The 24,676-nt window shown below is 39.4% G+C and overlaps 1 protein-coding gene across 7 annotated transcripts in view; it reads right to left on the reverse strand.

Moving 5' to 3' along the window:
* HEATR5A (HEAT repeat containing 5A) overlaps positions 1 to 24,676 on the reverse strand; it is a 113,480-nt gene that overhangs the window by 11,079 nt on the left and 77,725 nt on the right. For all 7 annotated transcript variants that reach the window (XM_058666311.1, XM_058666308.1, XM_058666304.1 and 4 more), the window contains 11 exons: positions 22,102 to 22,240; positions 18,903 to 19,082; positions 16,870 to 17,109; positions 14,187 to 14,368; positions 12,948 to 13,016; positions 9,955 to 10,134; positions 7,742 to 7,964; positions 4,183 to 4,431; positions 2,978 to 3,105; positions 1,116 to 1,263; positions 9 to 281 (listed from right to left, as the gene is read on the reverse strand). In XM_058666311.1, the coding sequence (XP_058522294.1) occupies positions 9 to 281; positions 1,116 to 1,263; positions 2,978 to 3,105; positions 4,183 to 4,431; positions 7,742 to 7,964; positions 9,955 to 10,134; positions 12,948 to 13,016; positions 14,187 to 14,368; positions 16,870 to 17,109; positions 18,903 to 19,082; positions 22,102 to 22,240 (2,011 nt within the window). The remainder of the gene's footprint in view (positions 1 to 8; positions 282 to 1,115; positions 1,264 to 2,977; positions 3,106 to 4,182; positions 4,432 to 7,741; positions 7,965 to 9,954; positions 10,135 to 12,947; positions 13,017 to 14,186; positions 14,369 to 16,869; positions 17,110 to 18,902; positions 19,083 to 22,101; positions 22,241 to 24,676) is intronic.

Genomic DNA, 24,676 nt, shown 5'->3' on the forward strand with positions numbered 1-24,676 from the left:
CAGCATACCTTCTGGAGAGCACACTGCAGGAAGTTCAGAAAGGATGATCAAGGCGGTGGACACCAATCTACCTCCGTCTTCTGACAGCATCTGTGGCTTTGCAGCTCTCATGCCTGGGCTCCCTGTCAATTTCGGATTTAGTTCTGGGAGTTGTCTGACCAGAATGCAAACACATAACTCCAGGGTGGCGAACACCAGAGACTTTCCCGGCACCAGGCCTCCTGTATCCTTTCCCTCTCCAAACTCTGGCAGGGTTTCCTTTTCAGCAGCCCCATCATCAACTAAAAGACAGGAAAGTGGTTCTAATAATGCCTTTGTTTGCTTTGCTTCTGGATGAGTACAATTTAGCTCATCTCTGTTACAGACAACACATTCAATGGCTAAAGCCTTAAAAACAGAAAGAGAGCACTTAAGGAGGTAAAAGTTATTTTGACTATGACTTCTCTTGCAGCCTATATCCTTGTAATCCTACTAGCTTTAAAATACTGCTGTGCTCAAACTTCATTACTAATCATGTGAACCTGTCCCTTGGTCTTTGGCACACACACAGAAATGGGTCTGACAGCTGAGGCCACAGCAGTGGCCTTGGGAGATCAGCTCATGAGAGTGACGAGGCAGAAACAGAAGTCTAAGTCTCTCATGTCCCAAAGCCCCAAACTGTCCACCTCTGGGCTTAATTCTTCGCGAAATACATCTTTGTGTTTTAAATACACTGTTAATACTGGATTGTCTATTATATGAAGTCAGGTGTAATCAAATAAAATAATAGACTTAACAAGGTCATATCACACTTGTGAACAAGTAATCTGCCAACTGAAGTTACGAACAACTGCCAGTTCTTTCCATGTATAATGGTAGATAGCTTAAAATGTACTCTTGTAGTAGAATGGATTCCCTCCCCCCACCAGATAGTTAAAATTTTAATTTTCCTAAAGAACAGCAGCTACTGACAATATCCAAACTGCCAAGTAGAGGTGAATGAGAGCATTTAAAGCTATGCCTAGAGATGTTTCATTTGTGAATACATTATCAAAACTCTACAGATACATGGAAATAATGTTTCCCAAAATAATGATGCTCCTTGATTCACTAGGCATTAAAGAGACCTGTTTTACCTTCTGCACTTCGCCTTTTCTCCTTCACATGTTCTTGTGCTGCACAGATAATCTGCCTGACCACTTCAAGTGAGGCCAACTGAATCGAAGGGGATTCTCTTGTCAGAATTACTCGATGTAACACATTCAGCAACTCAATACCCAAGTCCTATCATAGAAAACAAGGTGGGGACACTGTATTGGAAATTACACACTTTTAAACAGCTCACGAAAAAGACAGGTGCAATAAAATTATGTGACACTTGCTCCACTTTTACTTTAGCCAAGGTTGGGCCAGAGCAAAGCCAGGAACCAGGAACTGCTTCTAGGTCTCCCACATGAGATCCGTGCAGCAGCAGGAAGCTGTACTGGAGGCAGGGCCAGGATTCAAACCAGGATCTCCAATGTGGGATGTGGGTGTCACAAGCAGCAGCTTAATACACTACATCACAAGGCCTGTACCTACTTGCTCCAATTTCAATTAACTCTAGATATTTATTTATTTCCTGTCTAATTTTGTGGGAGATTACCTCCGAACAACCTGAACTGGGAAAATGGAAATTTCTAAAATAAGCTGGGAATTTTGACTAAAATAACATAGGGGCTTATACTAAGGTTTTCTTGCAATAATAAAGAATGAGGGAGAAGTATAATATTAACGTGAATTGTGGGCCCAGCATGGTAACCTAATGGCTGAAGTCCTCGCCTTGAACAAGCCGGGATCCCATACAGGCACAAGTTCTAATCCCATCGGCCCCACTTCCCATCCAGCTCCCTGCTTGTGGCCTGGGAAAGCAGTCCAGGACGGCCCAAAGCCTTGGGGCCCTGCACCTGCATGGGAGACCAGGAAGAGGCTCCTGACTTCGGACTGGCTCAGCTCCAGCCGTAGTGGCTGCTTGCAGAGTGAATCACCGGACAGAAGATCTTCCTCTCTGTCTTTCCTCCTCACTGTATATCTGAGTTTCCAATAAAAATTAAATACATCTTTTAAAAAAAAGTGAATTGTAAGTTAATATGCAGAGAATGTAATCTCTTTAAAGAATAAAACACACTTGAGAGACACTCCATTTTCTTTTGAATTGGTTAATTATGGTTCTTTTGTTTAAAACCTGAAAAAAGAGTAAATAAGTTAGTAAAATACTTGTTTTAGCATCTAGAAAAAATACAGAGTTTAAGATTCATTCCAGTCCAATTCAAGGCAAGTAGGAGCCTAACTCATGCTTTAAATCTAATAAATCTTAGTGTTAATTACTCAAATTACAAGTGTATAAATGCAAGAAATACTACCGATCACTGAAGGAGTCAGTGATAACAAAACTAATATATTGGCTAACATGGAGAAAAGCACTTAAACAAAGCGCCATACTTTGGGTAGCAGTCCTGTAACCATGGCCACAAACAGGACAGACACGAACATTTGACTTCACCTGTAGGCTGGGCAACAATCTCATAAAAGGACCTGGAGGGGGAATTCAGCCAACAGCAATACCATGTCACATGCAGGGACTATATGGACCAACCTGATTCCTTGTGGGTGGGAGTGGGATAAAGCAGTGAATATGAACAGCAGGGTGCACGGAAGTGGAAAGCAGCGCAGTGAATGCCACAGAACTAGTGGCTACTATAGTGCGCAGTACAATGCAGAACCTTCCCATTGTCAGAGAAACCAGAACAAACAGAAAATGACAGCGGCTGAAGCAGAGGCATGTCTGCCCAGGCACAGCACAGAGGCTGGCAGCACTCCATTTCTGAGGTGTGGCCACTTGGCCAGGTGTGCTTTTACTGCTCTATGTTCACTTTCCATGTGCCGTGTGTAGTAGCCTGAACATGTTTCTGCTCCTTGAAATGGACAGACACCTAACAAAAAACAAAAAGTCACCTACATGATCACTGCCAACTTTACATCGGGGCCAAGGAACATCCAGAAGGGCCTGTAATGCATGTAAACAAGCAGTTATGCTTTCCATGGTTGCATCTGCACGTAAGGAGCATAAAAATTCCACACTGATTCCTGTGAAAGGCAAAAAAAAAAGTTGAGATTCATAGTTTATTAAGTTAATTATATTTTGAAATTATATACACACACACATATATAAGTTTAGCAAAAAAATAATACAAATGAGTCACAAATAATTTAATACTTTGAACAATTAAGTGAGTAGGCAATTCCCTTAACAGTTCCTTGCTTTCTACATACTTAAAGAGGGTTGTGCACCATTGATTAGTTCTCGTAAGAATTCAAACATGCACAAGTTACATAAAATTGTACCGCAGAATGTAATGCATAGAATTTCATAAGTATATGCTGGTTAAAGTTTCAGTGATTAAGCCAAACAGTTTATAAAAATGTAAACTTCATTCTATAAGTTTGTTTTTAAAAAAGATTCTGTCCTAAGATAGCTGGAAACCAATTTTTAGCGTGCTCAGGGACACAGAAACCTGGTCATGTCTGGCCTGGCAATGAACAGTAAATGCAGATTCTATGAACCATAAATCTTGCTTAATCATTTACTTTTATAACCCTCATACTCACATAATCAATAGATGCTTTATAGGAAATGGTTTTAGTTTGTTTCTCAGAACTACACTAATATGAAAAACATTCCCTTTTTTCTAGAAGCTTACTGTTCCTAGAAAGAAGCCTCACTTTCAAAATGAAGTTCCAGGAAAGCTAAAAAAGAAAAAAGGCATTAAACTTAAAAATCTAATGATGTTACTGATCTTTGACCTTTAATACCTGCTTGGAATCCTAGCTAATCATCATACTTTCTTGATCCTTGTAATCCTTCAAGGACAAGCAAGAAAAGTTCTAAGCGTATATGTATTCCCAAGAAATGAACAGAGTTTTTAGATGCCACCATCTCTTAAAACAATGTGAAAGCAGTAGGCTTTTACAATTTATTCAACTTGATACTGAAGTTACCTTTCAATAGGATTGGAGACGTAATACATTTAAATTCATATTACCTGAAATGTATACAAATCTCCCTATGTATGACCAGGCTTTCAGCTAACACCTACGAAGGAGTGAAGGCAGTGAGGCACAAATCAGGGAGGCATGCAAGGTTGTAACCTTGAAAGCTTTTACCTAAAATCAGATGGAATCGATCAGTGTAGACATCCTCAGGGGACTTCACAGTCTCTCCGGATGATGAGCCCTGCCCCATGGAAGTCGGTGTCACAGGCCTCGAGAGGTGAGCAGCTCCTTCATCCGGGTCAGCAACCACAAGGCCGGTGCTGGTAAGCCACAGCGCTGTGGCATGCAGGATAAGTGCCCAGGAGTTGGAATAATGAAGTTTTGCATTTTCGCTAGTCTCTGCTGTGTAGAAAGCACCACCTACCAGAAATAAAAACAAAGAAAGGAGTGCGGGGAAGCAAACAGTTTCAAGAGAAAAAGCAGACTGGTTTCCAAATTCTGATTTCTCATTCTTTTTTTTTTTTTTTTTAACTGCTTTCCAATCAGTCTGCTACCCCTCAATTCGACAGCTTATTGATTTTAAACAAAACAGATTCGTTCTGCTTGTTCCTGGATTTCATATAAATACACTCATATGCATAGTATGTAGTCATTTGTTACTGTTTTCCTGCCTAATATTTTTTTTTAGAAATGTATTATTGTCATTATTTTTAAAAAGATTTATTTATTTGAAAGACAGAGTCAGATACGAAAAATCTCTTCCATCTGCTTGATCACTCCTCAAATGGCAGCAACAGACAGGGCTGGACCAGGACAAAGCCAGGGGCCCAGAACTCCCATCACAGTCCCCTGTGTGGGTGGCAGGGACCCAAGTATTCCAGCCATCTTTAGGTACATTCCCAGGCTAATAGCAGGGAGCTGGATCAGAAGTGAAGCAGCTGGGACTCAGATCGGTGCTCATCTGTGAGGCTGATGTCACAGGGAATTGGCTTAACCTGCTATATATAACACAATGTTGGCCCCTATTATTATTTTAAAACTTTATTTTCTTTGAAACAAAGACTCTAGTCTTGCCAGATTATTTCCTAAATGCCCAAAACATATGGGACTAGGGTAAATTGCAACAAAGAGCTTCTTTCCATGTGGGTGGAAAGAACCCAAAGCTATTACCTGCTGCCTCTCATTGTGCTCTTTAGCAGGAATACAGTCCAGGCTAGAATGTACATTCTAGCAGTACAGAAAGTGGGCATCCCAGTGCTGCCTTCACTGATAGGCCAAATGCTTATTCCTTATCAACGTTGTTTCTAATGCTTTAATTTCTCCTAGGAATACAACTACTGAGTCAAAGAACTGACTTAACATTCAACTTTATAAGAGATCCACAGGCAAATTCTTAACATTTAATAATGTAATCCTAAAATATTGCAAAAAAAATCTATTTTCCTACCTTCAATGCTGACATTACCATTTTGTCTTATTTTCTTAAAAGCATGAGTGTTACATCATTGATTGCTCTTCTGCTGTCATCACTTTCCTTGAATCAGTCGCTTTTATAATAATGTGTATATTCCCAAATAAATTCATTATTTTATATATTTACAAGTTTACTTAAAAAGCATTAGAGGTTGGCATTGTGGCATAGCACATAAAGCTATTACCCGCAATGCAGGCATACCATACAGGTACCAGTTCGTGTTCCAGCTGCTTCACTTCCAATTCAGCTTCCTGCTAATTGGGAAAAGCAGCAAAAAGTGATCCAAGTGTTTGGGCCTCTGCCACCAATTAGAAGAACCAGTTGAAGCTCCTGGCTTCAGCCTGAGTACATGGCATAGCACATTAAGCCTCTGCCTGCAGCACCAGAATGTTATGTGCACACTGGTTTGAGTCCTGACTGCTCCACTTTTGATCCAGCTCCCTGTTTATAGCCTGGAGAAGCAGCAGAGGATTGCCCAAGTCCTTGGCCCCTGTGCCTACATGAGAGACCCAGAGGAAGCTGCTTACTCCTGGCTTTGGATCAGCTCAGCTCTGGTGGTTGTGGCCATTTAGGGAGCGAATCAGTGGATAGAATATTCCTCTCGTATCTTGGCCTTAAAAAACGAGAGAGAAGAAAGGAAAAAAGGAAGGAAAGAAGAAAGGAAGGAAGAAAATCTTAAAAATATACGCTAAGAGTAATTTGTCACTATCTCACAAGATGGGCACATCTTATGATACTGTGAATCAACTTCAGGGCATGCAGCAAGAAACAACTCTCGTTATCCTGTGACCCAGTGCTCTGGTCAGGGCAGGCATGGTGCCTCTTTGGATTAAGCAGTTGCCTGGAATGCCTACATCCCATGCCTCGTGCTTATGAGCCTGGAGAGCAGCAAATGATGGCCTGGGTACCTAGGTCCCTGCCACCTATGTGGAAGACCTGGATGGATTTCCTAGCTTCTGGCTTCAGCCTGACTCAGGTTTGCCTGTGGGCAGGGATTTAGAGAATAAACCTATCACATGGAAGATCTCTCGGTCTCTCCCTGTGACTCTACCTTTAGAATAAATAAACATTGTTAAAAATCCTTCAAGAAGAAAAGGTCTTAAGCCACACAATGGATTCCAGGGCCCAGAAAGAAGCCACCAACGCTGACACCAGCAAAACAAGATGCATCACTTCACATTACACATGTTGATGACACAAAGCACTGCCTGTGTGACTGTAGCTCAGCACTCAACAATACAGCAAACTGCCTGCCTATTCAGAGATCCTCCTTTTGTAATAAAGGATGAGTTTTGAAACCTGTATCATGGAATAGTTCCTTTCCATGCAGGCGGCAGACAACCCAGTGGTCCTCCCGATTGTGTATCTTGCCTGCCCCTAAGCCTGTCAGTGCCCCAGAGTCGGCCACCTGTGGTGAGGTGGCAGTATTTGCAGGGACTGCAGAAGCAAGTTTTTGCTCTACTGGGAAGACTTCAGACACTGCTTCAAGACCACAAGAATCATAAGAAATTTATAAACATTCATCTGGCCTTCAGAGCACTGAATTGCCATGCAAGTGAAGAGTATTCCAGAGGCTTAGGCTGTCTCTATTCCACAATGGCTTCCCCAGAGCTCTCTCACGTGGCCTTAGATGGCCCAGCAAGGAGCCTGTGCTTATCTCGAAGACTCACCGTGCTCACCCACTCAGTGATTTGATCTGCAGGGGAGGCCTACTGAGTGCCAGGCTGGGATTCTCTTCTCCACTTACTGCAAAAACTTGCATATAATCTGATTAATCAGAAATTAATTTCAGCACCCCCAGATTTAAAAAAAGAAAAACAAACAAACAAACAAATCCTCTAGCTAGAATGGAGCAAGAATTGTAAATCTTTCTGGAAGTGCCCATCTGTATTACCATTAGGTGTTTTTTTTTTTTTATCTCCTGAAGCATAATCAATGCAACTTAGGCATTCTTGCTAAAGATTATTTCAAATAGAGAATCATTAGCAAAGTGCCATTTAAGTCCTAAGAAGAATGTAGTTTGGCTTTGTTCTTAACTGGATCAAATAGAAGTGGTGCACAAAGTTCAAGCTACAATGAATTTATGTGCAAAACACTTTAAACATCAATAAAATTGGAATGAAAGTTTTGAATAAGAAAAAAAGGGGGAGGGGGAAGAATAAAATTAGGGTATTATGGTAAAGATAATTAGAGGAGTTCTAAAAATATAATTTTTACTACCACTCTTGGAATTATCTAAATATTTTATCTCCTTACCTTCAATAGGAAGTTGGGAGGCAAATTCTGAAGGTAAAGTTAGCAGAGCAAAATCCTGAAGGGCGGCCAGCCAGAGTCTGCTCAGTGTGCCCAGGTCAGTATGGACTAAGTCAAGCAGTCCATCTGAGGAACAGGACCCACTCTTGTCACTTTCTTCTGAGCCGGTGGGGGTCTTCAAGGGCTGTCGGTGGTTTTTATGTCTTTGTACAGCAACTATGTAGACCTGTTAAAGGTTAGTTTATAAAAAGGAAAATTTTGCATCTACTGAGAAGGTGTCATAATATAGTATATATTCCTGAAGAGGCATATTCATCTTTGAGCATATTAAATTTAAAATGTAATGCAGTATTAAGAAGGCAGCCGTGTAAGAATGCGCACACACTAAACTAGAGTAGAGGGGCTCCCACTGTGGCAGAGCATGTTAAGCTGTCACCTGTGATGCCAGAATGCAATACAAGAGCTGCCCCTGGAAAGGCCATGGAAGATAACCCAAGTGTTTGGGGCCCTGACACCCACAAGGGAGACCTGGGTGCAGGTCCCAGCTCCTGGCTTTAGGCTGGCCCAGCCCCAGCTGTTGCCTAGCCATTGGGAGAGTGAACCAGCAGACAGAATATTTCTGTCTCTGTGACTACATATTTCAAATAAATCTTTTTAAAAATGGCATATGAACCAAGATAGGCAAAGTTTGATAGCTGCTAATGCTCTGTGATGGATATATGTGTATTAAATATACCATTTTACTTTCTTTTGTGTATGCCTACTCATTTCGATAATAAATAGAAAATGATGTGGCTTTCCTGTTCTTTAGGATAATTAAACATTTTACAATGCAATTTCTTTATTCAGGGAGAAGAACATGATAATTATTTAATATTCAAACTCATTCTAAAAACATTAAAAACACCAAAGTATGAATTACAGAGTGGATAGAACACACAAACAAACTCATATTTCCATGAATTCAGATCTCAATAAAAGGTGATTTCCTTAAAATGTTTGACTAATAACTGCCTCTGTTTAAATCAGTAGAAAAAAGACAACAGGAAGACTCTTCAGAAAGGCTGGGCAACATGTCTATTAACATATAAGCCAGTCTCAAGCTGGAAGTCTTTTGTTTACCTTAAAAATTGACTTACATGGGCTGGCAGTCTGGTGCAGGAGGCTAAGCTCCTACTACAACACCAGCATCCCGTATCAGATTTTAGCCTTGACCTAGCTCCCTGCTAGCGCACCTGAGAAGGAACATATGATGGCCCAGGACCTTGGGTCTCTGCCACCTACACAGGAGGCCCAAATAGAATTCCTAGTTCCTGGGCCCTGCATGGTAGTCTAGCAGCTAAAGTCCTCACCTTGAACACACCGGAATCCCATATGGGCACCGGTTCTAATCCTGGCAGCTCCACTTCCCATCCAGCTCCCTGCTTGTGGCCTGGGAAAGCAATTGAGGACGGCCCAAAGCTTTGGGACCCTGCACCCGCGTGGGAGACCCAGAAGAGGTTCCTGGTTCCCGGCTTTGGATCAGCACAGCACCGGCCATTGCAGTCACTTGGGGAGTGAATCATCAGACGGAAGATCTTCCTCTCTGTCTCTCCTCCTCTCTGTATATCTGACTTTGTAATAAAAATAAATCTTAAAAAAAAAAAAAAGAATTCCCAGTTCCTGGCTTCAACTTAGTCTAACCCTAACTACTGCAGCCATTTGGAGAGTGAACCAACAGATGAAAAACTCTTTCTCACTCTGTGTCAACCTGACTTTCAAATAATATATTTTAAAAGATTTATTTATTTTTATTACAAAGTCAGATATACAGAGAGAAGGAGACAAGAGAGGAAGATCTTCCATCTGCTGATTCACTCCCCATGTGGTCCGCAACAGTTGAAGCTGAGCCCATCTGAAGCCAGAAGCCAGGAGCCTCTTCTGGGTCTCCCACGCGGGTGTAGGGTACCTAGGCTTTGAGCCATCCCCTTACTGCTTTCCTAGGCCAGAAGCAGGGAACAGGATGGGAAGTGGTGCTGCTGGGATATGAACAGCACCCGTATGGGATCCCAGAGCGTGCAAAGGCAAGAACTTTAGCCACTAGGCTACTGTGCTGGGTCCTCAAATGATAAACTTCTTAAATGGATTTATTTGTATTTAAAATTAATTTCAACTTATGGCCTAAGGTGTTTATTGACAAATTCCTAAATCCCACTTATAAATTAAGAAATACTAACCTCTGCCCAAGCTTTCAGTACAGCTAAGATCTCCATGGTAGAAGCACTTTCATTGTAGAAGTGACTTAGAGCTTCTTTTCCAGCCTGTATTTTGGTTAACGATGAAACAAGCAACTGGTGAACTCTTCGGAGATCATTAAGGTCACTCACAACTCCACTTGCTATCCAGGCACTGCAAACCTGTTTTTAAAGAAAATTTAAAAAGTTATATTTAAAAAGTATGAGTATCTCTCTTTTCAGTTTAGCATAGCTCACCCATTTCTAAGGACTCCAGTCACTGAAACCATCTTACTATTAAGAAATTCAACAGAAAGTGGCTGTTATTGGTCCTTAGAAGGCAGCAGTTTTAAAAGGGCAAGAAATCAAATCAGGAAAACAGTATAATTAAGTGTAAAACATTAAGTATAAGCATGACTAAGTCTATAAAATTTTAGATATTCTGTTAATATGGAGAGAGAAATGAAGCCATTATATCATAACCATAAATACATGAACAAACGTATGAAATAAATCTACTTCACCTCATTACTTGAAAAAAAAAAATTCATGGGTTAGTTATTTGGTGTGGTAGTTAAGATGGCACTCTGGCAAGGCCAGTGTTGTGGTATAGCAGCTGGGACTTTCCTGTGATGTATGCCATTTTAATTTGTGGCTGCTCCACTTTCAATCTGGCTCCCTGCTAATGCACCTGGGAAAGCCCAAGTACTTGGGGCCTTGTACCCATATAGGAGACTCAGATAAAGTTCTAGATTCCTGACTTCAGTCTGCTTCAGTCCTGGCCACTGCCGTCATTTGAGAAATGAGCCAGCAGCAGATGAAGATTCTCTCTAGCTCTCCTTCTTTCTTTACAACTCTTTCAAATAAATCTTAAATAAATAAAGGTGCCAGTTGGGATGCCCACCACTCTCGATTCCAGTTTCCTACCAATATGCACCCTGGCAGGCAGGACTTAACTGTTTGGGTACCTGCTACTCACATGGGAGACCCAGATGCATTCCTGGCTGCTGGATTTGGTATGGTCTACTTCACCAGTTGTGGACATTTGTGAATATCTGTACAGTGAACCAATGGATGGGAGATCTCTTTCAAAAAAAAATTAAAAAGTCTCTCTCTCGGGCCCAGCGGCACGGCCTAGCAGCTAAAGTCCTCGCCTTGAACGCCCTGGGATCCCATATAGGCGCCGGTTCTAATCCTGGCAGCTCCACTTCCCATCCAGCTCCCTGCTTGTGGCCTGGGAAAGCAGTCGAGGACGGCCCAGAACATTGGGACCCTGCACCCACGTGGGAGACCCAGAAGAGGTTCCTGGTTCCCGGCTTCCAATTGGCACAGCATCGGCCATTGCAGTCACTTGGGGAGTGAATCATCGGATGGAAGATCTTCCTCTCTGTCTCTCCTCCTCTCTGTATATCTGACTTTGTAATAAAAATAAATAAATCTTAAAAAAAAAAAGTCTCTCTCTCCCTCTCTTTAAAAAAAAAAAAAACATGACTATCAATGTTTGGGTTAACATTGGAATAAAATTCTAATCTTGTTTATTTTAATTCTTTCAAGTCAGAGCTTACATAATTAAAAGACAGCACTACATATTGAAAATTTCATTGGAGATTTTTGAGAGGCAGAAAGAGAAAGAAACAGGGAACTGTGATCTGTTGGTTCATTCCACACATGCTTACAACAGCTGGCCAGAGCCAGAGGCTGGGAACTCAATCCAGATCTCCTACATGCATGGCAGAAATCCAGTTATTTGAGGGATCACCACTGCTTCTCATATCTGCATTAACAGCACACTGAAACTAGAGGCCAAAGCCAGGTGTTATAACGTGGCATATGGACATTCTACCCAGCACCTTAACTGCCAGGCTAAATGTCTACTTCCAAGTGAACAGTTTGATTATTTTGAAGACAACATATTTTACATTTTAAAATAAAACATTACAAATAATTTGATAATGTACTAAGTTTACTCAGTTATCAGGAGCAGTCTAGTTTTTCCAGATGCCATATTTTTCTTTCCCTAGGAAAAAAAAATTTCTTACTTAAGTACAGATGGTCCGTAACTTAATAATGGTTCAACTTAACAACAGTGTAAAAGTGATATACACTTGCTACAAAATATACTCTGAATTTATTCCTGGGCAAGTGATATGTCATATTAGCTCCTTTTATGATGGTGGGAGGGCAGCAAAGTTCCCAATCAGTTATGTGATCACAATACCATGTAAGGCAGTGTGTTGTTATGATGCTCAATAGGTTTGATGTGTTAATTGTACCTTCAGCTGAAGACTTCAAGTGACTTACACAAAATGGTAACACAGAACACTTAACATCATTAAATGTTTAAGGCAGTTACATATTTCCAACAGAAAACTGATTTAAAGAGTGTAGAAAGAACTGTTTAGAATTTGTTTTTCCATGATGTTTACAGTTAACTGATTGACATGAGTCCTGCTTTTATTTAGACCTTAGGTCATGAAGGTCTGTCTGAATTTGACATGCTACTCAAAGAAAAGCAACTGTCTAATGCTCCACTTTCTTCAAAATCACAATTCTCAACTGCCCTGAAATACTTTTTACTCTATACCATATGCAAAAATCTAAAACTTAGATTGTTCTTGAGACTAGGAAAACACACACTTAGGTTTCCTGCTGGTGAGAGTTTAAAATGCTAAAATCCAAAGTATACCCTTTAATCCATCAATTCAGTTTTGGAGGATTTAACTCACCTATTTGTATCTAGTGGTGTGACCTACATAATGTCATCTATGGTAGCACTATTTGTGAGAGCAAAAGATGAGGAAAAAAGTCCCGTGACCACCAGTATGGACTGAATTAACAATGGCATATCCATACATTAGATTGCCTTGTAGAGAATGAAAAGGAAAGGTGCAAGCTGAGACAGATGGGAAGAAATCATTGAGAATCTTGATGTTAACTATTACCTGGAGAACTACTTCCCCAGTGATTTTTGGAAGTTCATCTTTTCAACCACTCACCTGGCATGCTTTAGCAGTGACATCAGGTGGTGTCTCTGCAGTGAAGGCTGGTCTGAGCGCTGCTCCTACCTGGCAAGAAATTATGACATGAAACATCAGTATATAAGACAGTAACAAGTTCTCTCTTGAACAGTATTTTTAAATCGCTTGCTTATAAGAGCTAGTGTGGATGTGTGCTTTCTGGCTCCCTGTTATCTTCACTGGTTTTCAGAGAGTGACCTCCCAGGTTTTCCTGGAGGGCACCAGTTCCCTCTGCACCTTTCAGTCAGTGTAGTTGATTTGAGACAGCAGCACTGCCTGTCTCTGGGGATGCATAGTACAATAGCATAAATTCTCAAGACTTTTGACTGTGAGTTCTGAGAAACAAAGTTTTTCCCAGGGGCTGAGTTCTAGGAGAGCTATCTTGATACCATGGGGAGATAAAAACTGAGGCTAACACCTAGGTAGAAGATGAAAGCAGAGTCAACTAAGAGATTCTAGACCCCAAATTTTCTTTTGTTTAAGTAAGTCTTAAGTTTAATATCTAACGCTTGGAACTCCAAAGTACTAACTGTATAACAGAGCTCCTATATTTGATAGTCTGTGTAACTTCAATTGATTCATTCTCCCTAGACACACACTGTTGTTACCTGTTGAAAGCTGCTAACTAAATTGGTGAACTGCTCTGGTCTCCATAAATGCTAGTCTAAATCATAATGATGAAGACTGCTAGAGGATTATAAGACAGGTGACGCTTTTGCTCCAAACACAATTAGTTAAAAAGACAACAGAGCCAGTAAAAGAAACCTGAATCCTTTCCTAAGTATGGGGGGAGGTGGGAAGATGGTTATAAATAATACTCTATTCTAGGAGTAATGATCTGAAGACAAAACATTCACGTGGCCTAAGTAGAATATTTAGCAGTGACTTAGTGTTATGTTGCTTATTAAGATATTTTCAAAAGAATTTCATTACCAAAGTACTTTATTTCCTCAAATTATCAAGAAAATTTTAATTGTGAAAATTAACACTTGAATTTATGTAAGACCCGTTTTATGTACCACTTTGCTTTTCTTTGAAGCTTTATAAAGAATTAGCTGTAAAATTTCCTCTTCAAACATATATTTTATCTACTGATTATTCTAGTGATATGTTAGTAGAGGTTATATACTCAAATATGAATTAAGAGGTGACATGTCAGTTTCAAGGACTTTTTATCCAGGTGTTTAATAATAAAATTCTGTAACAGAAAGTGCTTACATTGGCCTGATACTGTTCCAGGATCACATGACCTGGAAACTCTGGTTCGGGAACACTTGCAAATCGCCGAATAACAACTAACAGTGTTTCAAGGCCAGAAAGACGGAGCTGGTCGCTGTGATCTGTGGCAGCCATAAAAGCCATTCGAATCAAGTCAGCAAGATGTAGCACCAAAAAGTCATCTGCAAGATCCAAAGAATGTGCAGGAACTAAGACTTAGGTTAAGTGATAATTTCTTTAATTTAAGTAACCCAGGCTTACTATTCCCGATTCCACGAAACTGTTTTATTATACTGTTTAATATAGATATTAAAGCTAGATTTAATATATACTGTAAGTATACCCAAATCTATCCCAAACCAAGTAACTACACATAGCTACTCAAACACCAGAGGCAGAAAGAGCATCTTTTAAAAGAGTATGAAGGGTATGTTCAAAAGAAACCTTGACCAGACTTCCTGATAAAAGCACATTAGCTGAAACTTAGCAGACTTTGGGCTTTGATAAATTAGGCAGTAATTTATTCTCTTCTGTCAAGTTGCAGCTAGAAGACTTAATATTCCTTTTGAAAAAAACTTCATGTGGCTCTTCTTCTCCTCCAACCCCCAGTTAATTTACTTTAAAACCAGAATTACACAAAGAGAGGAAGAGAGATCTTTGAAATGATGGCAATGGTCAGGACGGGGACGGGCTGAAGCCAGGAACCCGGGACTTCATTTGAGACTGCCATGTGAGTTGCAGGGCACACAGGCCACTTTCTGATGCTTTCCTACGTGTGTTAGCAGAGAGCTGAACTGTAAGTGGAGCTACCAGGACTCTAAGTGGCACCCATATGAGATGACAACAACTCAGGTGACAGTTTAACCCACTGAATCACACTACGTTGGCTCTTCATGTGGTTCTTTATACGGGCTAGACTATCACACTCTGTATGTCTTCTTAAACACACAAATGACAAGAACATAAAAGACACTTCTGGCTATAGAAATTACAGTTGAGAACTCTTCATTCCTACAAGCCAGTCAGTATAAAAATTTTGTTGGGCAGCATTGTGTTGTACTGACTAAAGCTGCTGCTCTGACCCTGGCATCCCATAGGGGGCATGGGTTTGTGTCCCAGTTGATCCACTTATAATCTAACTCTCTATTAACGTGCCTGGGACAGCAGCAGCAGATGGCCTAAGTGCTTAGGATGAACTTTTGGGCTCCTAGCTTCAGCCTGGTCCAAGCCCAACTGCTGCAGCCATGGGGACAGATGGCAGATGTCTGTCCTTTTCTGTTAAACTATGCCTTTTAAATAAATCAATAAATCTTTAAAAAAAAAAGTTCTTCTGAATGAAAAATATTCTGGGAACAGATGCTAGAAAATCACTTAACAATATTCAGCAATAAAACAATTAGGAGGTACTAATAATCATTTTGAATATATGTGTATGCGAATTTGAGAGTAAATATTCAAATGTATTAGAATTAACTAGATATAGAGATCAATCAGAAGAATAACAGAGCTATAGTTCACAGTAAAGAATTGACATATCGGGCCCGGCGGCGTAGCTTAGTGGCTAAAGTCCTCGTCTTGAACGCCCCGGGATCCCATATGGGCGCCGGTTCTAATCCTGGCAGCTCCACTTCCCATCCAGCTCCCTGCTTGTGGCCTGGGAAAGCAGTCGAGGACGGCCCAATGCATTGGGACCCCGCACCCGCGTGGGAGACCCAGAAGAGGTTCCTGGTTCCCAGCTTCCAATTGGCACAGCACAGCACAGCACCGGCCCATTGCGGCTCACTTGGGGAGTGAATCATCGGATGGAAGATCTTCCTCTCTGTCTCTCCTCCTCTCTGTATATCTGACTTTGTAATAAAAATAAATAAATCTTTAAAAAAAAAGAATTGACATATCTTAGTCAATGTCAACTACAATGTGAACCTAGGGCTCATTAAGTATTTATGGAATACTAATTTTATACTTGTTAAGGTTCTAGGAGATAACTAATTCAGACTCAGACCAGCAGTATCAATATTTTATTTTATAATTCTTCTGTCTGATATTCTTTTTTGTTTAAGATTTATTATTACTATTAGTAGTAGTATTAGTATTAGTATTTTGGAAAGGAAGAATTTACAGAGAGAAGGACAGAGTGAAAGATCTTTCATCTGCTGGTCAACTACCTAAGTGGCTGCAACGGCCAGAACTGAGACAATCCAGAGCCAGGAACTTGTAGGTCTCACAAGCAGATACGGGGTTCCAAGGCTTTGAGCCATCCTCTATTCTTTTCCCAGTCCACAAACAGGGAACTGGATAGGAAGTAGAGCAGCCAGGACATGAACCAGCATCCGTATGGGATCCTGGCACATGCAAGGCAAGGATTTGGCCACTAGGCTATCTCTCTGGGCCCCAAAAAATATTTCTAAGGCATTTACAGATGATCATTGTATCTCTGAGCATATGTTCTTGAGTACATTTTAAAAATAACAATAAGCCACACATATACACCTATAGGTAAGAAATAATAAAACTGAATAGTAAAGATTAAAAACAGTGTTACAATTAGGCTTCCTTTACACTAAGATAGGTTCAAATGTTTTGCAGGCAACATCTATTACACCAAGATAATGGATAAGCAGAAGCTTCATAAAAGTTTCAATTCAGAAGACTGTTGGCATTTTCATAATATGATGCCACTTACTTCGTGAATCCCTTTTTTTCATTTCTTGTGCCAAAATAATGTCAAAATGTGCACTGTCGGCTTTCTCACACTGGCTAATTATCTTACAGACACACTCAGCAGCAAAGACTCTCGTAGCCCATCGGGGGTTGGTAAAAGGGTGGGACTTTTCATCACTCCTGGTGGTCAGGACTGAGCCGTCATCCCCCTTATCTCCTTCTTCCTCTTGCATCGTGTCCACAGATGTTATAGTAGTAAAATCTTTTATCAATGCAAAATATATGTCATTACAATTATTTAGAAGATGCATTTAGGAAAGAACACAAAAAATACCAGATGCAAACCAGAATTACTGCTGAGCTATCACATTTTCTTAAAACAAACAAAACAAAACAAAACAAAACAAAACAAAACAACAAAACAAGTTTATCCCACTGGGCCATAATGCTTACCCCATGATACCTTTTTTAATACCACCAAATGATTAGTTATAATACCACAAATAACAGTACAGTCTAAAGGGAATATTCTAAAAGTTCTAGGTCAAAATGACAAAGTCATTAAATTATATCCAATATGAAAAACTAAAATCTAAACAGAAGGATGGTCATGACCCCCTGTACATAGTAGGCAATCCTTAAAGAAGCTCAAAATTCTCTAGTAGGCAATAGAAGGAAAACATGCAAGGACAAATTGTTCAAAGAATAGATCTTAATTACTGGAAGTGAAGAGCCCAGTAAGAATAAAATAGACATAAAAGAACATTAAAAATTTCAGGAATTATGTGGGTGACCCAAGTAGCATCTTAATAGTTTAGCCAAATATCTGCCACTACTATCTCAAGTTAATATTAACCATAGAGAAACTGGTTTGTTGAAAATCTATCTTTGGTGAGTTTTCTATTTAGTTGATTTGAAACAATACTTCAGATTATTTGTTATATTTATGAAAAGAAATAATTGGGCCACTATGAATCAGGTCATACTTTTTAGAGCATAAACAGGAATTTTCTTTTTTAGTTGAATTTTACTAGAAAGCCATCCATCAAAATAAAACTATCAAGTTTAAATCTTAGATTTTAGTGACTAAACAACAACAAAAAACTGACTGATTAATTAATAAGAATTAAACATTAGAAGTATGACGGTACTTTCTTTTTTTTAAGATTTATTTAGTTTTATTGGAAAGCCAAATTTTATACAGAGAAGCAGAGACAGAAGGAAAGATCCTCCATCCACTGGTTCAACTCCCCAAGTACTCGCAACGGCCAGAGCTGAGTCAATCCAAAGCCAGGAGCCAGGAAGTTCTTCTAGGTCTGTCAAGCGGGTGCAGGGTCCCAAGTCCCAGGCCACAAGCAGGGAGCTAGATATGGGAAGCAGAGCAGCTGGGACATGAACTGGTGCCCACATGGGATCCTGGGACGTACAAGGCGAGGACTTCAGCCACTAGGCTACTGCGCCGTCCCCATGTGAGAGTACTTTTAAAGTTTGTGAAATTATGGAACTAAAGGATAGATTTATTTTGGTGCAAAAACATTTTTGAAACCCATGCAATTTTTCATGATATGTACTTTCCACAAAATTTTGAAGACCTTCACAAAATCTTCATTTGCTTACTTATTTGACAGGCAGACACATGAAGAGAGAGAAAGAGACACAGCCATCTGCCCACTTCCTAAATGTCCCAGGCAGCTGGGCTGAGCCAGGCCAAAGTCAGCAGTCTGGAATGCAACTTGTCTCTCCCATGAGGGTGGCAGGTTACCAATTACCTGAGCCATCACCTACAGCCTACCAGAGTATACACTAGCAGAAAGCAGAACAGGAAGCCACTTCAAATGGAGGAACTCCAACACCTGGTCAAAGGTGTCCCAAGCAGCATAACTGCTATGCCAAATGTGTATCACAGAATCTTTATGTAAAGAAAGTAACGTAGTAACATCCACACAAGTATAATCCAAATATTCATACAGGACTGAAGACCTGTCATTGGCAGACAGTTTTATATAGCTTTTGTTTTCAATTTTATTATTTCAGTTTGTTATTACCAGTACTTACCAGCTGAGGCAGCGAGTACATCTTTACAAAGCTTTAACCAAAGGGAGAGTTTTTCCACGGCCATGGATGTGAGCATATGATGCAAAGTCTCTTTGATATCATGGCATAACCTCTGATCTGTTTCTTTGTCTAATAAGGACAATAATGCCCCTTCAAGGCCCACTTCTCTGATGTTGGCATCTGACAAGAAGAAAATCACTGATCTAAGTAATACCGAAAACAAAACAGCCAGATGAGCAGCTCACACACTGCACGGCTGCTCAAAGTGTTGTGTATTTCAAACAACTACCAACTACCTCACATATTTTATTTTAATCTACTAAGACCCATTTAGTTCACAGTGGAAGTTTGGGTTTATATATGATCTTGAATAGCTATTCTTAAGTAAGATCACTGAAAGGTAAGTCCTTTTTTTTTTAAGATTTATTTATTTTCATTGGGAAGTCAGATATAGACAGGAACATCTTCTGTCCGCTGATTCACTTCTCACGTGTCCACAATAGCCAGAGCCGAGCCGATCTGAAGCCAGAGGCCTCCTCTGGGTCTCCCACATGGGAGCAGGATCCCAAGGCTTTGGTCTGTCCTCAATTGCTTTCCGAGGGCACAAGCAGGGAGCTGGATGGGAAGCGGAGCTGCTAGGACTAGAACCAGTGCCCATATGGGATCTTGGCACATGCAAGGTGAGGACTCTAGCCATTAGGCTATCATGCTGGACCCGAAAGGAAAGTCTTTGTTAATGACTATCAACCTGTCTTCTTAAGTTGAAGTTGTTATACAAATGTTTGCCATTGTAAATTTTGTTAAATATTTATTTTTCATTAAGACTGATTTATTTATTTGAAAAACAAAGGTATATATAGAGAGAAGGAAACGGGGAGAGAGAGAAGACAGGAGGGGAAAGATATTGAGGCAGCTGATACTGAGGCAGCAGTTTAATCTGATAAGTCACAATGCCAGTCCCTATCCAATGTTTCCTGGTATGATTATTTAAATTCTTATCAAAAGTGAATTTCAAATAAACATAATTAAGTGTTCCTGATTCTGGTAAAAAAAAAAGGCTTTAAATTTATTATGAGAATTGCATGGAGAACAATATTTAATTATTACACCTAGGCTATTGTAAACTACTGATTCAGTACTCATTTTGTTCATATTTAATTAGTAATCACTATACAATATTCTCATTGCAAAATAATAACGCATTTTAAAGGACATATATAAGCCTTGATCTAGCATTTGCTCCTTTAATTTACGAAAATGCCCCCAAAAGCAAATAATTGCTGTCTTAGAGAATTAACTAATTTAGAATTTATGATACCATTTAGGTTTTAAATGTTTCTGCCATTACACAACTATCTAAACGACAGAAAGAAATGGTAGGAATGTTTCAGAGGTTGACAAAGACATAACAGCTAATGCCATGTGTGACTCCTGACTAGATCCGAGATTTGGGTGGGGTGATGAGGTAGGAAAAAGCCATGAAGGTCATTCTTCAAATAATTGGAGAAATCTGTTTGAGGATGATGATAAAGGCTGAGACATGAAATCAATGCTGATCTTCTTAGTTGTAGAAATACAGCATGTAGTCATGTAGCTGAATGTCCTTGGGAAACGCAAAGTGAAGTGTGTAAGGGTGAACTCTCATTGTGTCTGTAGCCTTCTTTGAGACCATTTGGTAAAAGGAGTATTTGTGGATGTGAGTGTGACTGTGTGTGCATGCATGCATAAGCATGTGGAGATACATTCATAATGAATATCACCAAGATATTAAGCAGACGAATCTGTATAACCACTGCATAGGTCTTTCAATCTCTCTATGTATTTGAAAAATTATAAAGTGTTTAAAAGGAATTATATAAGGAGTTCTTCAGTATACTCTTGCTCACATAGCTAGGAACATGTGCCACTATGTTTACACCATCAAAGGCTAAAGCAATAGATGTGAGGTTCATTCTGGGAAGACTGTATCATACTGTCAGAACACAAAAACTTCTCTGGTAGAAAGAAGTAGTGCAATAAGAGCTTTGAAATGAATTCTGCAGCCTATTGATGATTACTATGCCAGTCCAGCAATGCTGATTAATCCAAGCCAGAGCAAAAGTTCTAACAACAAAATTGTAATTTAAACAGAACAGATTACTAACAGCAAAAACACATATAGGGCCCGGCGCCGTGGCCTAGAGGCTAAAGTCCTCACCTTGAATGCGCCAGGATCCCATATGGGCACCGGTTCTTATCCCGGCAGCTCCACTTCCCATCCAGCAACCTGCTTGTGGCCTGGGAAAGCAGTCGAGGATGGCTCAAAGCTTGGGACCCTGCACCCGCATGGGAGACCCAGAAGAGGTTCCTGGTTCCCGGCTTCGGATCGGCGTAGCACCTGCCGTTGCGCTCACCTGGGGAGTGAATCATCGGATGGAAGATCTTCCTCTCTGTCTCTCCTCCTCTCTGTATATCTGACTTTGTAAAAATCAATAAATAAATCTTTAAAAAAAAAAGAAGGAAAAAAAATGAAAAACAAAAAACAAAACAAACAAAAAAAACCACATTATAAATCTGAAAGTTTTATGGTATCTAAGTATAAGATACTCGTGTTACTTTTTGGGAGACTAATACTTTCTTTGCATTTATATGCATTTTTAGGTGACACATATCAGTTTTAAAATAAAGGGATATAGACAAACTTAACTTTAGCTCTAAAATGTTGAAAAACAGCATAAAACTAATTAGGACTCATGAATAATACATTGTGTTAAAATGAGATTGGGTGAAAGGAGACAGGTATAATTAATTACTTAAAGGATAAGTCCAATTTCAATTGTGTGCTGTGAAAAAAATTGTTCTATGTAAGTGCCTCTAAAATTATAGTAGTAATATAGGAAGTATTATAATATAGATTGTAAAAGCTAGGTTCTTACTTGACTTTCGGATTTCGGGCTTAGTAGGTCTGGGATGGGATCCCAAAATTTTGCATTTTGACAAAGTTTCAGATCAGGGAAATGTTGCTGGTGTGGGGAATCTTAGTTTGAGAACCACTACCTTAAGCCAGGAACATCACTAATCAGAACAATAGTAATTGTTAACAAGTGTTTCTTATAACAGATTTCACATATTATATATTAACATTTACATTTTGTGCAAATGTAAACTCTAAGATCAAAACAATCATTTGAACTGGACATATCTTTACAAAAAGAATCACCTGGAGTACATTCTTCTTTGCTGTCCTTAGCAAACATAGCAGCATGTTCTGAAACTTCAGCTGCTTCTCTTTGCATAAGCTGACGTAAACAAGCGAGGACTGCTCTTCTCAGTAACAAGTAGGGACTACAAAGATTCACCTGAAAAATAGCATGAAAGAGTTGCAATTCGTGATGACAATCTGCAGGGCTACCAGTATTCACTGGACCACCTCCTGATTCTATCTAGCCCATTCCTGTACTGGACACAATTTATTAAATACACAGAAACTTCTTGAAACTATGCTAGTATGCACTTCTGACTATATGATTTGTAACAGCTTATGGAGTAATATGTTTACTAGATAATGCACTGTTCATAAACAAATCAAAAAAGCCTCTTGAAAATGTTAAGAAAAACATATAAAGATAAAAAAAATTGTGAAGGAATATATACAATTGAAAGCATTTGTTTGTGCTCATGAAACTGTATTCCCAATTCCCTACACAGAAATCTGTGGGAAACCATACAGAGAATACAACATAGTGGACAAAATGGAGGGTCTGGAGCAAACTGCCTCAGTTTGGGTCCTAGATCTATCAGTTATGAACTGTGTGGCCTTGAGTAAATTATTTAATCTTTCTTTGCCTTAGTTTCCTCATCTGTAATATGACCCTGTCTCACAGGAATGTTATAAAGTGAAGGCAAAGTAACATGCAAAGTGCTTACCACAGTAACTGGGCAAACATTAAATGCTCAATCAATGTTAGTTACTATTAATGTAATTTCTAACAGTGGTATTTTATTCAGATGACATGGAGTAAACAAATGCATTTTAAAAATAAAGGCCGAAAGAACTTTACTCAGAAAACATTCACCAAAACTCTATAGAGACAAGTACTACAGAACAGCACATTTCGCAGTTCCAAATATACATACTTAGAGAAATCTGTACATGAACACACCAGAGAAAATTTCTGTAACTCTTATCTACCTATTGCCAATGACAGGCCTGTTGATGTCCCTCAAATGATCAATCACAAGTCAAGGAATTCTGCATACAAATTTGTACTGATTGATTTCTTAAGTAAAATAAAATCTATAATTTTAAATGCGCTTTGTTGTAACTATGAAAAGAGATCAGTTTGCAGTGGTCTTCAACAATAAATATGTTCTTTTTTCATGGTTTTTTATTTATTTTAAAGATTTTTTATTTGAAAGAGTGACAGAAATAGATTGGGAGAGAAGTCAGGGAAAGGGAGGGAAGAGATCAGATCATCTGTTTACTGGTTCAAGCCCCAGATGGCTGCAACCAGCAGTACTGGGCTGGACTGAAGCCAGGAGCTTCCTCCAGGTCTCCTAGACAGGTAGCAGGGGCCCAGGAACTTGGGTCATCTTTCACTGCTTTTGCCAGGCCATTAACAGGGAGCTGGATAGCATGGGGAGCAGCTGGACACCCGGCACCCATATGGAAAGCAGGCTTCGCAGGCTATGGCTTTACCCATAATGTTACAATGCCAATTCCAATATGTATCTTATGATCGTGACTTTCAAGCAAAATTTGAGAAGTAATGGAATTTTAAAAATAGTGATCTTTGGATTTGGTGGATATGGGAAAAATAAGTAATTTTGGTGTAAACAGCAGAGGCCAAATTTTGAGGAAAATAAAAAGAAGTGGAACAATTAATCTCAATATGTAAAAACAAACACATTGAAAAAACTGAATCCCCAATTTTATGAGAAGTCAAAAACATAAGATGTTTGTGAATATATATTTCATCAGTGACTCATAGGGATAGAAAATGGTATTAAAACATGATCTATTATACCCTCTTCACACAGAATCATGAACTCAAAAGTGGAAGGACAGGAATGGCATTACAGAAATGTCTCAAGGTAAGTCATATTTAGGAAGTCTGTTGTTAAAACGAGTACACAGGTTAACAGAGAAGATAAACATCAGACTAAGTTGTACTCATGCCCAAGATAACTTATGTATTCAATAACAATGACAAAAGCACACCACAAGACATTGTAAAGGAAAGTTAATAAACCTACTAGTTATTTTAATGGGAGTTTCATAAGCAATGTAATCAAGCATTTATTCAGGCTGGTCAAACAATTTTTTAGAAAAAGCATGCTTAAAAACTCTTGACTTGCTTTGCAGAAAAAAAGTGAAGATTGTCACACAAAGCAAAATGGGAGGTTTAATATCTCCACGTCATTCTCCAGCATTTGCACCAGAAAAAGCAAACAGTAGGTCAAGGTAAGCAAAGAAAGCAGGCAGAATATGGAAAACAAAAATGTGGCTCCAATTCCTTTCTGAATTGACCATATTACATCAAAATGATGTAAAATTTAAAAAGTGCGGTAGCTGGAGAAAGTTAAGAAGGATTTATTTATTTTTGCTTTAAACAAACACCATAAAACATGCTATGCATACTGGACTTTGCATTAATGAGTAGCTTAAACAAAGAGATGCAGATTAAAAAAAAAAAAAACTACAACCAAAAACAACACAAAAGAACAGCACTGCAAACCTCAAAAAAAAAAAAAAAAAAAAAAAAAAAATTAGGAATCAAGGGTCAGGGACCTAC

The sequence above is a fragment of the Ochotona princeps genome, chromosome 6 (assembly GCF_030435755.1).
Source record: "Ochotona princeps isolate mOchPri1 chromosome 6, mOchPri1.hap1, whole genome shotgun sequence".
Classification (NCBI taxonomy): domain Eukaryota; kingdom Metazoa; phylum Chordata; class Mammalia; order Lagomorpha; family Ochotonidae; genus Ochotona; species Ochotona princeps.